The 16,274-nt window shown below is 43.3% G+C and overlaps 1 protein-coding gene across 1 annotated transcript in view; it reads left to right on the forward strand.

Annotated features, from left to right (window-relative positions):
- The window catches only part of Dnai3 (dynein axonemal intermediate chain 3), a 54,875-nt gene that overhangs the window by 1,280 nt on the left and 37,321 nt on the right, over positions 1 to 16,274 (forward strand). The window contains exons 2-10 of the mRNA XM_040751640.1: positions 2,391 to 2,477; positions 2,888 to 2,926; positions 3,320 to 3,498; positions 4,656 to 4,760; positions 5,426 to 5,575; positions 6,613 to 6,812; positions 10,384 to 10,500; positions 14,943 to 15,133; positions 15,955 to 16,079. Coding sequence (XP_040607574.1) covers positions 2,405 to 2,477; positions 2,888 to 2,926; positions 3,320 to 3,498; positions 4,656 to 4,760; positions 5,426 to 5,575; positions 6,613 to 6,812; positions 10,384 to 10,500; positions 14,943 to 15,133; positions 15,955 to 16,079 — 1,179 coding nt within the window. The 5' untranslated portion in view covers positions 2,391 to 2,404. The remainder of the gene's footprint in view (positions 1 to 2,390; positions 2,478 to 2,887; positions 2,927 to 3,319; positions 3,499 to 4,655; positions 4,761 to 5,425; positions 5,576 to 6,612; positions 6,813 to 10,383; positions 10,501 to 14,942; positions 15,134 to 15,954; positions 16,080 to 16,274) is intronic.

Raw genomic sequence — 16,274 nt, forward strand, 5'->3', positions numbered from 1 at the left:
CCACATAGGGGATATCCAGGGTCTGTCATTTCACTCAGGGCAGGGTCCAGGCACTCCCCTAAGAGTCCAGGCTGAGAGAGTATCCCTCTTTTTGTTATGGACACACGAAGTCCGTTTGTATGCCAGGGATAAACACTGATCCACTGTCCAGAGCCCCATAGGTTGCCCAGGCCTCCTCACTGACTCTCACATTCAGGGGGTCTGGATCAGTCCCATGCTGGCCTCCCAGCTGTCCGTCTGGGGTCCAAGAGCTCCCCCCTGTTCAGATCAGCTGTTTCTGCTGGTTTCTCCAGCCCATTCTTTGTCCATTTGCTCATCGCTCCTCTCTCTCTGTCACTGGGTTCCTGGAGTTCAGTTCAGTGTTTAGCTGTGGGTGTTTTCCTCTGCTTCCATCAGTCACTGGATGAAGGTTCTATGATGGCATATAAGGCAGTCATCAAGCTCATTATCAGAGAGGGCATTTAAAGTAGTCTCTCCACTATTGCTTAGTTTGCCAGTTGGTGTCATCCTTGTCGATCGCTAGAGGTCTCAAAAAAATAATGGAAAAAAAGAAAGAAAATGGAGAGGAATATGCTGATGACAATGATGTCCATGATTTGAATGCATGATTCTGAAGAATGTGACAGATGGCACTTCATCTGAACAGCTGAGCCATTTATTGCAGAATATTTAAACAGTAGAAATTTGGACCAGTGAGGTGGCTGGGTGGATAAAGGCACCTGTCACCAAGCCTAGTAACCTGAGTTTGCAACTGCAAAGTTGTCCTCTCTCTTACACACACACACACAAAATCAATAAATAAAAGGTAATTTGAATTTGTTTAAGTAGAAAGTTCAGGAAATAACTTTGCTGGCTAAATGCCACTGTTCTCCGAATCAGTGACCTGACCCCTCTGGGCCTCATAAAATGAAGATAAAAAAAATGAGAGCAATAATAACGTGTGACTAAGATTAAGTTCACAGAAAAGCTGAGGCAGAAGTATCTGAAGCTAAGCTCCAGTGTGGATGGGAAAATAGGGAAATCCTGTCTCAGAAAAAAAAATCCATTGATTTTAAAATGCACACAACATGCTTCAAACTGCCTCTGCCTGGCGTAAACACCTGTAAGTGTGATTTACAGTTGTTGCTGTTTAAAAATAGACATCCTGGACTTTGGGCTCTCAACATGAAAAGTGCTTGCTGTGCAAATCTGACAGCCTGAGTTCAGTCCCAGAACCCACATGAAGGTGAACAGAGAGAAACCGCTCCACAAAGTTGTCCCTCGACACAAGCACAGTGGTACATCTGCCACCCTCCATGAACACACATGCGCAGTGATGACAAATAATGTTCTCAATGAGTGCAAGAAAGGTATTTACAAGCAAGCACACAGACACCGTACTTTGATCAAGATTCTGTAATGAAGGGACTGGGTAAAAACTGACAATGTTTTAGCCATCGGCGGCAAGATAATCTCCACCCTGTGTTGTTACTGATTTTACAATAAGGCAAACCTCTGAGGTGACAGCCTTAATGACTTGATTTCTTACTACTTATATTGCACCCTCATAGTCACCTTCTGAGGTAGATTTTATTATCCCCACTAAACAAAGAAATAACACAAAGACTAAAAAGGTCTGTGGTTTTCCAGGACCATTCAGCTAAAAAGTAGAGACCGTTTGTAAATCCTGGTGCACGGACCCCTGAAATCACACGTCTTATACTGTAGCTCAGGCTGGCCTCAGATGCTTGGCAATCCGCCTGCTTATACTGTAGCTCAGGCTGGCCTCAGATGCTTGGCAATCCTCCTGCTTCAACCCCCAAGAGACACAATTACAGGCATGGCTGCCACAGCTGACTCTTATCGCATTTTTAACCATGTAAAAGGGTTAGTCTGTCTTGACAGGGATGTAATGTCATGGGGTAATGCTGTCCTGTGATGTACCCTGTCAAAGCGTCCTGGGGTGACACAAGTAAGACACTAATGATTCCGTGCTCATATGCTAAGACGGGAGCATGACAAATTACATTCATTTAAAAATCAAGCACAAGTGTGTGTGCTGTAGACCTGACTCATCCCACGGACTCTAAGCTCATCTGTACGGCCGAGGCATCTGTGAGGAGACCAAGTACAAGGCAGCATTGAGCAACCCCAGAGAACGAGACCCGAGTAGAGCAGGGGTAGTGACGGGGTACCTCGGTCAAGGGCGCCGTAGGAACAGGACCTTATCAATCACGTTGTCGTTGCTTTAAAGTCTTTAGTTACAGTACTCAACCAACCCCAAGTTCCTACTGAAAATCCACCGCCAGTGTAGTCCAGGCCCAAACCTAGAAAGCACCGTGTTCACGAAGTAAGAGTGCCTGACACCTGAATGCAGAGACCAGAACTTAATAATGTATCTCTTTTTGCAGCCTACGTCAGAGCCATGGCACCAAAAGCACAAAAGAGCCCCAAGGGCCAGAAAAAGGGCAAAAAGAAGACCAAGCCGACATTGCCAAGTAGGATTGGGTGTTTTGCTTGTTTGTTTTGTTTTGTTTAATGGGATTTTTATGGATTGTTTCTTGTGTGTGTTATTGTGTGTTATTGTGTACTATTCAGGAGATTCTCTGGCATTACCTAACAGGTAAAATGAAATATTTCTGCTACTATAAAGTCAAACAGACCAACAGTAAGTTTTTGGAGGTTGACCTCTCTGCCCTTGTTTCATTACAATATTTATGAAACCCCATAGCACACACATCACCTAAGAGGATGACGGTTACCTGCTTCTTCTGTAACCAGTCACATGGCGGTTGAATTCTCCAGGGCCTGTTTTCACGTCTGCTCTAGGTCTGATGTTTTACAATATTGTAACCAAGTAAGATGATCTGATTCGAAGATGTAAATTTGATATTTCATTGCATTTTAGTTGCTGAAGAAGAGGAGCCACTGAACATGGAAAGCATGGGTGAGTGGGAGTAGCAGGTGGACTGTGTTATTTAGAGTCTCACTAGCTGGAGGAACCACTGAACACAGAAAGCATGAGTGAGTGGGAACAACACTAAGACTGTGTTATTCTCACTATCTAGCCCAGATAGGTCCCAAACCTAGGATCTGCTTGAGTGCTGTGGATAGAACTCAGGTCCTCGGGTTTGTAAGGCAAAGGTTATTGACTGAATCATCTTTAAAGCCTGTGGTCCAAAGTGTTTACAGTAAATGTCACTACTTCAAATGTAAAAACAATAAACTTAGAGTCCCAAGTTTTTTAGCAAGAAAATTATTTTAAAAACCAACAACTTGCACATTTCCTGGCGCTCGTATTTTAAATTGTACTTAATATCCAAATTCTTTGTTTTCACAGGCCATCCAGAAATTTACCCATTAGTATTAACTACCAAGACCCAGGAAATATTCAACTGTCGAGTAGATGATTTCACAGATGAGCAAACATATAAGCTCATCAAAAAAGAAGATATCTTGGCAGACTTGCTGAACCGAGCCGCAGTATCCGACTTCCACCCGGTCAAAAAAATTGTCCGGGTAAATGCAAGCTTGTTTTTTGCTTTCAGTCCTATGTCAGGAACGTCCCGGGATACAACACAAGCTAATCAGAGAAGATTTGGCAACCAACTCTGACACTGCCTTTATTTCAGCCCCTGGGAATCCTATGTGAGGGTGCTAAATGGAAGGTCCATTCTTACCAGAAACTTAAAATAGGAATCTAGCTGGGCATGGTGCACTTGGGAGACTGAGGCAGGGGGATGACAAGTCTGGGGACAGCTTGGGATACACAGTAAATTCCAGGCCATCCTGAGCTGCAAAGTAAAACTGTGTCTCAAAATTTTTTCTTATACTGCTTTAGTTGTTTTATTTGTAGTTTTGGCTCTGCTCTGCCTCCAAGCATGTAGACCACACCATCAAACAGTGCTCATGCTTCGCTCTTTTTTTCCGAGTGTGTGTGTGTATGCACGAGCGTGCGTGCGTGCGTGCGTGCGTGTGTGTGTGTGTGTGTGTGTGTGTGTGTGTGTGTGTGTGTGGTGGAGACTGGGGGTCAGCCTCTTCCTCAACAATGCTCCTCTTTATTTTTCTAGACAAGACAACTCACCGAACCTGGACTCTGTCAGTTAGGCTGGGCTGGCCGGCCAATGAGTTTTGTGACTCCTCCTGTGTCCCCTGACCCCAACACTGAAGTCAAAGACAATGCCACTATGTCCCACTCTTTCCATGGATACTGGGGATCTGAATTCAGGTCCTCTTGTTTGCACAGAAGACATTTAACAGCTGGGTCATTTTCCCCAACCTCCATGTTTTCCTCTTTCTGTTAAGAAATAAAATTACACGGTGCTGGGGCTGGAGAGATGACTCGGCTATTCAGAGAGCTGCCAGCTCTCCCAAAGTAGGTTTGGTTCCCAGAACCCACGCGGTTTTCACTTCTGGCCTTCATGGAAGCCAGGCATGCACATGGTGCACACAAATGCACTCAAACAAAAACACGTATAAATGTAAAATGGAAATAAATAAATCTTTTTTAAAATTGCATTGCAAATTTTAAGAACTTTTTAATTAAATAATTTGGGGATTTGGGTTTAGCAGGGAGATTATCACCGTGTTGACGTTTCAGACCAAGTCGATGTGCTGAGGGCTCCAGCACACACTGAATGAGCTCTGACGCTCGCTCTCTGCTGATGTGCCCACAGGACTATCCAGGGGAGGAGCTGCTGCTCGTTTACGACAAAGACTTCAAATACGGACTCAACTTTTACCTCATTGGGACCGAGGATGGCAAGGAAAACTTTCTAAATGTAAGCAAATCCCAAGCCCTTGCAGGCTGGCTGCTGGAGGCAGCGGTGCTGCTGAGATCTCCCTAGGTCCCTAGACATGGCTCTGTGGCTGAGCTCAGCTCAACTTCCAAACGGTGAGCTTTGACCTGAGTCTGTAGGGGAACTCAGGAGTGTAAATTATACCTCAGGGTTGGGTTATCTCAAATAAAATACATAGAGAGAGAGAGAGAGAGAGAGAGAGAGAGAGAGAGAGAGAGAGACAGACAGACAGACAGACAGACAGACAGACAGACACACACACACACACACACACACACCACTTTCCCCTTATCAACTAACCCTTCATAAATTCAGGGAAACGGAGTTTTGTATTTTAACCATAAAGCTAAGCAATCTGTATTATTTGTGCAGTGATGCTTTTTTTTTCAGCATGTAGGGTGTTCTCTTCTTCCTCCCCATTTCTGTCTCTCCTTGTCATCTCCCTATACCCTGATGTCTTCCTGTTTAATTCTTTATTCTTATCCCACCGCCATCTCTCCTATGGCTTACCTGACCTAGGAAACCCCAATCTGACAACATAGGAAGTCCTTCGTGCACCCATACAAAAGCCAGGTTAATTGTGTGAGACACACACGTGGGATACAGGGATGGCCACATGTTCTAGAACATTTCTGGTTCTTCTCTAGACCCCAGAAATCCCAGAGGAACAGGAAGAACCCAAGGATCTTGTTCCAGAAGATGTGTACGTCTACAAACCGCCTGTGTCCAAGCCCTGGGTGTCTTTGGGCAGTGAGAAAGAAATTGAGGAAGAATCTGTCAAGGAATCGAAAAAGCGGGTCAGACTCTTTGACATTTCCTAGTCTTGACCTTCCTGTCACTGAGTATTGTCTTTCCTGAGAGACCCTGAACTCTGCTGTGTGTGCTACCGGGAAGGGGGTGGGGCTTCTTTTCTTTCTAACAGAACAATGGTCTCTTTCTTTGGCGGGTGTTATGGATTGAATCTGTTCCCCAAAAAAGGATATCTTAAATCTCTTGACCTCTAGTACCCCAGAATGTAACACTACTGGAATGGGGGTTATCTTTGAAAATATAATTTGTTATAATGAGGTTGAAAATAGAATAGGTCCCTAATCTGATTTGACCAGTGTTGTCATGAGAAGTTGATCCTGTATAGATGGAGACAAGGATTGCCATCTGAAAGAGACAGAGAACTGGACCTCAAGCCCTCCAATCCCTCGGCTCAGTCCCCAGCAACCGTGCTTGCGGGAAGACTGTGAAGACCTGGGGAAGAATATATCTATGATCAGGGACCAATGAAGACTGCCACCTGGCACCAGGGGTTGGGAAGGAGCATTTCATAGACAGTTTCAGATGTCTCGTCTCTACAGCTGTCGGGATAGGTTCCTAAGTTTTAAGCCACCCCCGCTGTGGTAGCTGGTTACAGCAATGGTAGGAGAGGAATACACAAGTGTTCCTCCCAGAGCAACTCCTGAGGAGAGGGTTGTGGGCAGTTGGCTTGGGGGGGGGGAGTGCTGGACAGAAGGAAACCCTCCAAGGGAACAAGCTTGGGAGATTCCAAACAGAACAAGTTTGGGTAATCCCAAACAGAAGCCACGAAGATGGACTTCCACAAGCCTCCTACCAATCCAACACTGGTCAAGGATGTAAACTCCCAGTCCCTTCTTGTCCTTTTAGTCTACAGCAAAGAGGCCTCAGCCATGGTGAACATGGCTTCACTGAGGAATAGTGGCTTCAGGCTGTGGGAAGAATCCAAAGGAGTCTGGGAGGGCCTCGGCACACCAATGCTGGACCACACATCCATCTTCCTCCAGGGACTTCATTGGGTCTTCTTTGCTGTTCATGTGTGTTGCAGGTGACCTACATGATCTCTAGAAAACGAAGTCAGTTTGGCGCACCTGTGACTTTCAGAGACCAGAATGCCTCTAGCGTAAAAGACGCCTACATTGAGTGTGCTTCCTACCCAGATAAAAATTTCACACTCACACAAGTTGAGAGAGACATTGGCTTGCAAGTCATTCCTGAAGTCAAGGGCACAGGCACTCAGACAAAATGGTACGTGTGACATGATGTAACAGACACAGAAGTGTATTCAATTCAGAAAGACTGAACTATGCCCAATAACTCTCTTTTTGAAATCTCAGGGAACAAGAAGCAGGAAAACGGAAAAAAAAATGATGTTATAATCACAGTGCTTGCTGTTTCTTGCCTGGATTTTGCATTTTCTCTAGCAACTCCATTCTTCCTGCTGAGAGACTTTGTTTTATGATGGGGGTCTCACTATTTTGCCCAGGCTGTCCTGGAACTTGCTAAGTATTTCAGGCTGACCTTCAATTTGCAGCGATCCTCCTGCCTCAGCTTCCCAAATGCTGGGATTACAGGCATAGACCACTGCACTGGCTCCAAGTGACCATTTTTGCACTTTGTGTCAGATTGTCTGGCTCCATTGGTTAGATTTCTTATTTGGGCCACCATCACTTGTGCTAAAACAAGAAATGTCCACCCAGTGTGTGTGTGCCGCAGGGCAGAGGAAGCTGTAAATTGAAGGGACTGGCCTGTTGGACGAATAATAAAAACTCAGAGACAGATACTGGGGTTCAAGCTGAAGATCAGAAAAGCAAAGCAGCCAGGCCACTATAGGTCTTACCTCTACCAAGGCTCAGACCAAAGGGGGCCGATCCTGTCCTCAGAGTGATTACAGACTGCAATGCTCTCCACCAATCCTCAGACTGCCCTGAGACTGCACTGAGCTCCTGCCTTATATTCCTCTCTAGTGTTGGAATTGAAGGCATGTCATCTCAAGTGCTGGGATCAAAGGTGTGAGCTCTCTTTCTCTTTTAGACTGATTTACTTATCTCATGTAGCCCAGGATGGCCTTGAACTCACAGATCCATCTGCCTCTGTCTCCCCAGTGCTGGGATTAAAGGTGTGGCCACCACTACCTGGTATCTAAGGCTAGCTAGTGTGGCTAGCTTTGTACTCTGTGGCTAACTAGTGGCTTAGCTCTTAACTAGGTGTGTGGTTAACTAGTGGCTTAGCTCTGCACTCTGATCTCTTGAGAGAGAGAGAGACAGAGAGAGAGAGAGAGAGAGACAGAGATAAAGAGACCGAGAGAAAGAGACAGAGACAGCGAGAGACCAACAGAGAGAGGAAAACATTAAAATAGGGGGTCATAATCATGAAGCACAATACAAAATCGTGTTTTTCAGGTCTTTGTAAAGGAAGTCAGAAGTCTTGCAAGTGTAATGTTAAAGTCAGGACACAGACACATAGACTCTAAAGTCAGACTAGGAAATGGATCAGAAACTAGGGAAGCAGACAAAGGGACAAGCTAGAACCAGAGAAAGAGAAGAAAAAAGTAAAGACTTCTAGTCATGACCCATAAACACCTAGAAGAGAAATCAAGACAGAAAGGAGAGATGATTTCCCAGGCAAGACTTACAGAATACAGAGAAGTCCCACGGGAGTTGGGCCAGGCCAGACTCAAGGAGGCAGACTCAAAAAAGAACAGTGATCTTCTAGAATCAGGACCCCAACCCAACATACTCTGTCTGTAGTAGGCTCTCAAGAAACAGTGACCAATAAAAATAGTGAAAGCTATTTTTCTGAAGAGAAATGAGTAGATCTTGACTCACAAAGGAAAAAAAAGGAATTCTGCTGGTTCAAACCTAGATGCTGAGATTAAAGGTGTGGCCACCACTGCCTGTCCTCTGTGGCTAACTGGTGACTTAGTGTGGGTGGGGGGGGTGCTAACTAGTAGCTTAGCTCTTAACTAGGTGTGTGGTTAGCTGGTGGCTTAGCTCTAGTTAAGACACACATACACACACACACACCTCCAAGTTTAGAATATATTTTAAACTTAAGTATTAATGAATAGTTTTGCTGAAAAGCAAAAGAACAAATCATCTTTTTAAAAAAATGACTCTCGGTTACATTGCTACTTTCATAAAACAGCAAAGGTCTTTATTTTCAGCTTATTCCCGCTTGGAGGAAAGAAGTTAAAAGGTGAAAATAAGATCTAAACCCATCTCTCGGGTTTCGTATCAAAGAATTCTCACCACCGCGCCGACTCTCTTTACCTTTGTGCTCCGTTACTATTCAATGCATTTGCCGCCCACAGCAGCAACTTACTGATAGATTTGTTCAACACACGTGCGTTAACTACCCAAGACCCCGTTGAGCATGCTAAGCATGCTGGGCCCTCTTTTCAAGGCCCTGCACAGATTCACAGATCACGCCTGACAGCGACTCTGAGATGCTTTAAAGAATTCCATTCACAGACGAGGAAACAGCTCAGAGTGGTTAAATAATTAGCTCAGAACCACATACATGGCTAGTGGGTGAATCAGGCTTTCAAGCCAGATAACCTGTCCTCAGAATCCACATTGATAATGGCAGTGCCATCCACCATTTCCCACATCAATGGCCAAGGACCCAAGGCTCACCCAGTGAGTGAGACCAAGGACCTGAACACAGTGTAGGCAAGCCCCAGGGGTCTCCATTGATGCGGAGGCCATCGCTGCCCTTAGCTTTGTGTTCTTAGAGCAGCGTCTGCCACCTCCCTGTGACTGGCACTTGAAGCTAAGCAAGCCTCTGCAGTGGGAGTGTTTTATTGTGCTTTACAGGGTATGGAAGAGCTTCTGGATTCTACCACTAGAGTCTAGTAGCATTTCCCAATTGTGACACCATTGCCAGATTTCCCTTGAGGACGTGGGATGGGTTGTGCTTGTTTAGATACACAGATAAAGGGGCAGAGGGCAGAGAACTTGCTGTGCATGAGGACCTACATTCTAAACTCCAACAGCCATTCAAAAAGCCAGACTCGGTGGCACTCACTCCTGTAACTCTAACACTATGGAGGGCCTTGACAGGATTGTTGCTGAGTGGGGTTTACTAGCCATCCAACCTGGCTAAAAACAAACAAACAAACAAACAAAAAAAAACAATGAGCTCCAGATTGAGGGAAAGAGACACTCTCTCAAGGAAATAAGGCATGGTAGAGCAGGGCACTCAACACTCTCTCTGGCCTCAGAACTGTTGTTCACCTACCATACAAGCATGTACCTGAACACACATTCTTATACCACGAACATACACCAGAGAAAGAGAGACAGAGAGAGGGAGAGGGGGAAGAGAGACCTGATGAAATAGGAGAAAAGAGAGAGTAAATACTACAGATATTGACTTAAAGAGTAAGACAGTTAAGTAAACTTGAGTAAGAGGTATATAGAAATTTCTTTGTAGTTATATCCTTCTTACACCTTTTCTATATTTTTAATGATTTCAAATAAAAGTTTACAATATAAGATCCTTTAAAGCTGTTTTTAATGTATATGTACTGTGCATATACATTAATGTATTTTGTATAATGTTCTTTGACCATGTTCTCTTCTTAGACCCCTGTGATCTTTCCTCTGCCTCCTGTTAGCTCCCAAGACTTTTCTTATTATGTTGGAGAAATGTACATGTAGACTTTGGTAATCGATTTTATGAGAAAAAAAATACCAAGGTAAAATAATTTGATATAAATATACTGACACCACTGCCACATAAATATACTTTAACCTGACATATATTTGCTTTTCTCTGATCCAAGTTTTGATATTAACTTTCTTCAATGTATTAGGGCATTTCCTAAAAATGCTTCTACACAGTATTATGCAAGAGAATTTACAGAAGAGGAAAAAGAAACCCTTGAACAATCAAAGACTTTGGCTGAGTTCCTCAACAGTGTGTCCACAAGGTAAGAAAGTACACACTAAAAACTTGATATGAACACACTTATTTTTTTAATAATGGTGTCTCAAGATGCAGCTTCATGCATGACACTTAGAAATAGGAGGACATGACTCCTGCCCTTCTACTGCTAAGTTATCATGGGCATCTCATTCCAGGGCTGCACCCATCACAGTGACAACAGCCAAGTGTACCCAGATGTTTTCCTGGATCCAACCTAGCAACTGAGTTGAGCATTGCGTATCTGAATGCTTGAGGCCGGGGCATGACAGATTGTAGGTGGAATAAGAGTCTAAGCACAAGATTGACTTATGCCTCACACACACCTACACACCAGCTGGAGGCAACTTCATACAAAGGAGGGTCTGACTTTTCATAACCGTTCATGGGCAAAGGGAAGTTTCACATCGATTGCATGACCTAGTTCAGCCTAGAATATATGACAAGGAGCATGGAACACCTGAATACCATCAATTAAGAGCTGCCCAATGACAGCTTCTTAACTCTGTTCCAGAGAGCCATGCAGGGAGGCAGGCCCTGTGGAGGCTATGAGATCAGGAGGCACAGGCCCACGTTATAATAAGAAGAGGCTTCTGGAATTCCTTCCTTGCTATGCAGGAAAGAGAACCCAGACCCAACAGATAGAAGAAAATTTGAACAAGAACTATAATAGCACTGGCTACAGTAAATAAGGAACCTATACTAATATTACTGTTTTTCTTCCTGTGTACCATTATTTGATATTTTTAAGTTTGTGTAAGTGTGATTCTGTTCTATGAGTAAGTTGAAGTGTTTTACCAATGAATACTCAGGAGTCAGATATGGTAAAAACCTGATCAATCAAAGAAGCAGCCGAGAAGCCACCAGTGACTGTCTTTTCCTCAATCCAAAAGCCTGAGCATCTTTCTAAGTCCCTCCCTCCTACCTCCTTCATCTCTCTATATATCCTTGGTCCTCCAAAACCTCTAATTTTGGCTAATGTTGGTCAGCTAGTAGTTACCTCCACTGTCTGATTAAAGTAAACTTTATCAGTAGTCTTGGGAATGTTAGAGTTTGATCAAAATACTCCACAATATTTTTGTATAAATAAAAAGGGAAGGTTTTTAACTCTAACACAGTAAAACCAAATACAATAGGAACAATTATCAGATAAGAATTATACTCACAATGTCCAGTCCATTTGTGTTTGATAAATTTGGAGAAATTACTATACCATTTATCTTACCTTGATGAGTACAAAGTTTTACACCTAAACCATTTAATATTATATATATTGCCATCTTAAAAATATCTTTTTAGACCTTAAAACACCTTCTTAAATAAATAACTTAAGCTTTTATGTTTCTCAACCTTATAAACTTTACATCTTGTATATAAGGTTTTTTTCTTTCTGAATTTGGTAGCAAGGAAAACTGAATAACTGTCTAGTCTTCAATCTCTATCAAAGATCCAAGAAGGAGAAAATATCACCTGAGTAAACAGGAAGTATAGAGCAAACAACTTCCAAAACTATAGAAACAACAGAGACATTTAGCTTCATGGACAATCACCACACTTCCTCTGTAATGTTGGGGCATCCATCTTCAGCCTACAAGCCTAGAATATCTGATAAACTTTTCTGTGAAGCAGTAACTTTGAAGGACTGTCCTACTTGTCTTGACAAAGTTCAGCAGTCGCTTTCTGTTGTGTTCTGCTGATCCAGTTTGGACAGCATACTGTCAGCATTCGAGGCAAGGGCAGTTTCCTTTGCCTCAAAGAAAGGAAACTCCACACAGAGGTTCTTCAATGCCCATCATCCTTTTTTGAAGTGGATTGGTGCTGCCAAGAGGAGCACCACTGAAAAGCCTTATGTTATTAAAACATCTTAAATGTCATATTCTGTAGGTCTCTGAAATGTTTAAGATCACCTGTATCTAAAATATATCTTTGTTTAACCTTGAAAACATACCTAACATAAGCTTGATAAAGGTTGCTGGGTCCTCCAGCAGGTAGAGCGGCGGTAGGGGGGGATGGCGGGTCCATCCAGTCTCTGGGGGCTGAGCTGGATGGTCAGTGTGGATGACTCAGACCCTCCCCCCTACTAGTTACTGGGGGGATACACACTGAGTCGGGAGTCTTTCAAAGCAGGATCTTGATTTATTCCAACAGGCAGGAACTTATATAGGGCTGAGGTAGGGGATGGAAATCATTGGATGGGGTAAGGGCCAATAATATTCCACCAAGTTGCCAAGTAGCTAGGCAGAGGGCAGTTTTACATCAGGTCTGGCTGAGTCACCTCAGCATGGAGGTTACAGGCCAGAGACAGGTCACAAAACTCTAGCCAGGCTCAGGAAGTTACACTGGGCCTCGTATCTGGGCCTTTTTTAGGCCCAACAAAAGGTGACTAAATACTAGCCTGTATTTCTTAATTACCCTAAATAGTTTGTAATAATAACTTTCAAGGACTAGAAATTTATATTACATTGTTAAACAAGCTGCATAGGTACAATATCTTAAAGAAGAATATAAACATATATATATATATAGTATAACAAAAGTAACCTTAAATTTGTATCAGTATACAAAAATTAATAGCAATGTAAAAATTTAAGACTAGCAGTTGCTTTTATAGTTTAAAGGTAGATTCAATAATGTACCCTTTCATCCTATCATTCCTATATCCCCCTTTTTCTTTTCAGAAGGATTCCCCTGAATCTAGCCTCCTTTGCTTGGTTTCCTCCCTGACACCAATAACAATTTGTAGCCAACCCCCCCATAACTCATCCAATGACCAAAAACCACCCACCCCAACTCTTGGGAACGTGAATATCAAGCTCTTAAAATTACTTCCTGTTGTCTGGGGGCAATGGCATCTTTAGGGGACTCTGAGAAAATTGAGATAATGATCAAGATCAGGGAGAGCTAGCTGTTGTACAGTCTTGGTGTGATGGGAAATTGCAGGGCTTATCTGAAGTCCTGACTGGAGTGGTCTTTGAGACTGGATCATCTTAGCTAGCCATCTTGAAATTATCCTGAGCAGTTTGTCGTCCAAAGCTGATCTTTGGGTGGTGTTTGTCAGTTTAGCAGCATTACCACAATCCAGGTGGACAACAGCTCCAAAGAGACATTGGGTAGTAGAAAAAATCCTGAATTAAATCAGCCTGTATACTTTAAGGATGTGTTGACTTCAGAATAGAAACCAGGATATGTGTTACATTGGGGAAGAAGTTTTGCTTTTGTTTCCACAGGAGAAGAAAAGCTATAGAACTACCAAAATTGATAAAGATTAGATTCAAACAGGACAGAATTCTTGATTAGGAGACTAACAAATCCCTTTAATTTGATCATATATAGCCTGCCAAAAAAAACAAAAAGGAAAACTCAAAGTTAGGGTTGGGCCAGGGTTTTGTTATTGTCTTTCCAAGAGAATGAAAGCATCCATCTAAGGAATCTGAAGACCACTGGACAAATGAGACATCTGAAGGAAAAAGATGAATCACTCAGAGAAAATATCCCCAAAAAAGAGTAAATTGGTCTAATAGCATAGCACATTTCCAACAGGATAAAATTTCATAAATCTTCCCAGATGTTTGTTTCTGCTGTTCTCTACAGACATAGAAGGCAACTGGGTTTTTTTGTTTGTTTGTTTGGCTGTTGTTGTTGTTGTTTTTTGTAGTACCAATTCAATTCAAAATTAAAGCTGGCTTCTGAATTACTGCATGGTTCTCTCCTTTTCTAAACCTACACATGCTTGTTAAAGGAAAATCCAAAATTTCTGTCTCATGTCAGAAGAGCCATCTGGTATGGGACAGAAGTAAAACCAAAATTAAGGGACTATTCTATTGCCACCAATCTCATAATCCTTTGGTTTTATTTTGTCTCTTTAAAACCTTTCTCAAAGTATAAATATTATCTCAAAGTTTATAAGATCAGGTTTCTAACCCTTATTTGACTCCCAAGTCTTTATTGATAAAAGGAGAATTCAATAAACATGTCATATGATTGATAAAAAAAAAAACAGCAGAGAAGTGACCAGTGATGACCTCTTTCTTCTTCCTCAATCTAAAACGCCCAGCCTCTGTCTAAGCCCCTTCCTACTACTTCCTGTGTCTCTCTATATGTCCTTGGTCCTCCAAAACCTCTATGGCTAATTTTGGTCAGGTAGTAGCTAGCTCTGCCCTCTGATTCAAAGTAACTTTATTACCAGTCTTGGGAGTATCAGTGTGATCAGAATACCCCACAACAGTAAACATCTTTAAAGAAGTGTGGGTTTTCTTTCTCTTAGAATTTTATCAAAAATAACCCTAAATCATTTCCCAAGGAAGAAAATGGTGACAGAAACTTACAAGAGACTCATGCAGTTATAAGTAATAATAGCCTTCACCGGCACACATGTCCTATGATGACAGTTGCAATGTCATCGAATACTAAAACCCAGCGTGCCTGCTGCTTCTTTTCAAAATGGAACAGTGTTGAAATAGCCCTGCAGCAAAATGAAATCATGAACACCTTCGTCGATGACTGGAAGAGCCTCGCGGAGGAAGAGAGCACCTTTGGGGACAAGTCTGACACCCACCTCAAAGAGTATCAGTCCTTTACGGACCTTCACAGCACCATGGAGAAGATGATCACCTGCGTCTCGTGGCACCCAACCATCTACGGTAAGGGGAAAAATGCCAGGGGTTCCCTTTGGTTCTGGCTTTGGAGAAGTCTTACTTTAATATCTGAAACTGAAAACAAGATTGATTTCAGCTAAGCGTGTAAAACTTCCTGAGTGCCAGGCCCCTGCCAAGCAAGCGTTTTCCATCCCTGCACTCGGGGGGAAGACTTGTTGAGGTCACACGGCTGCTAGGGCAGTGAATGAAGGCGCTGCCTTTGCCTGGAGCCTGCCAGGCTCCCAGGCTGAATTCACTGCCCCCAACACTCGGACAGACCAGAGCTCAACAGCTAAAGGAAATGCAATCAGTGTGCTCAGAGGCAGCCATAAAAAGAGAAGTCTCTACTCCCTTCTCCCTTTCATCCCTCCTCACGGGCATTTTTCGTATTAAAAACACTTGTTGAAGGCTGGAGAGATGGCTCAGTGGTCACGAGCACGTACTTTTCTTGCCCGAGACCAGAGTGCATCCCCAGCACCCACATCAGGTGACTCACCAGCACCTGTAACTCCAGCTCGAGGGAAACCGACACCTCCTACTGGACCCCATGGCACCTGCACCCATATGCACACACCACACAGAGACAGACACATATACACCCAATTAAAAATAAAACAAAATCTTATTTTTCATTACCAAGCCTTCCAAGCAAGCTGCCTATGCTAACTCCACACCTCAGTCTGGAACAGCTACATTTTGAGTGCTAAGTGACATGCGACCCGGGCCTGCAACATTAAATCACCGCCACGCCCAGCCCAAGGTGGAGGGAGGCCTGTGTGTGGGCGGGGCCGCTCACTGCTTTCCTTGTGTTCTTGTGTTCCCACCAGGGCTCATAGTCGTGTCGGTGGCAGTGCGCCTCTCCTACGAAGAGAGGGTCCACTTTTCGGGCAAATTACTGCTTCAACCGTCATTGATTCTCTTCTGGAGTTTCTCTGATCCCATTCACCCTCAGGTAACGGACAGACGTCACACCGAAAGCTCAACTTTTTCAAATACCACCACGCCATCATGGCTTTAGAGAAACGCTAACTGCAGATTATTTTATGGTCTCCTAATGTTGCAAACCCTTAGAAAATAGGATTTCTCTGTTCACAGCTGCCACCATTTAATCTGAGTCGAGCTAAACTCTGCAGTTATTTTATTGAAA

The sequence above is a fragment of the Mesocricetus auratus genome, unplaced genomic scaffold (genome assembly GCF_017639785.1).
Source record: "Mesocricetus auratus isolate SY011 unplaced genomic scaffold, BCM_Maur_2.0 Super-Scaffold_100009, whole genome shotgun sequence".
Classification (NCBI taxonomy): Eukaryota; Metazoa; Chordata; class Mammalia; order Rodentia; family Cricetidae; genus Mesocricetus; species Mesocricetus auratus.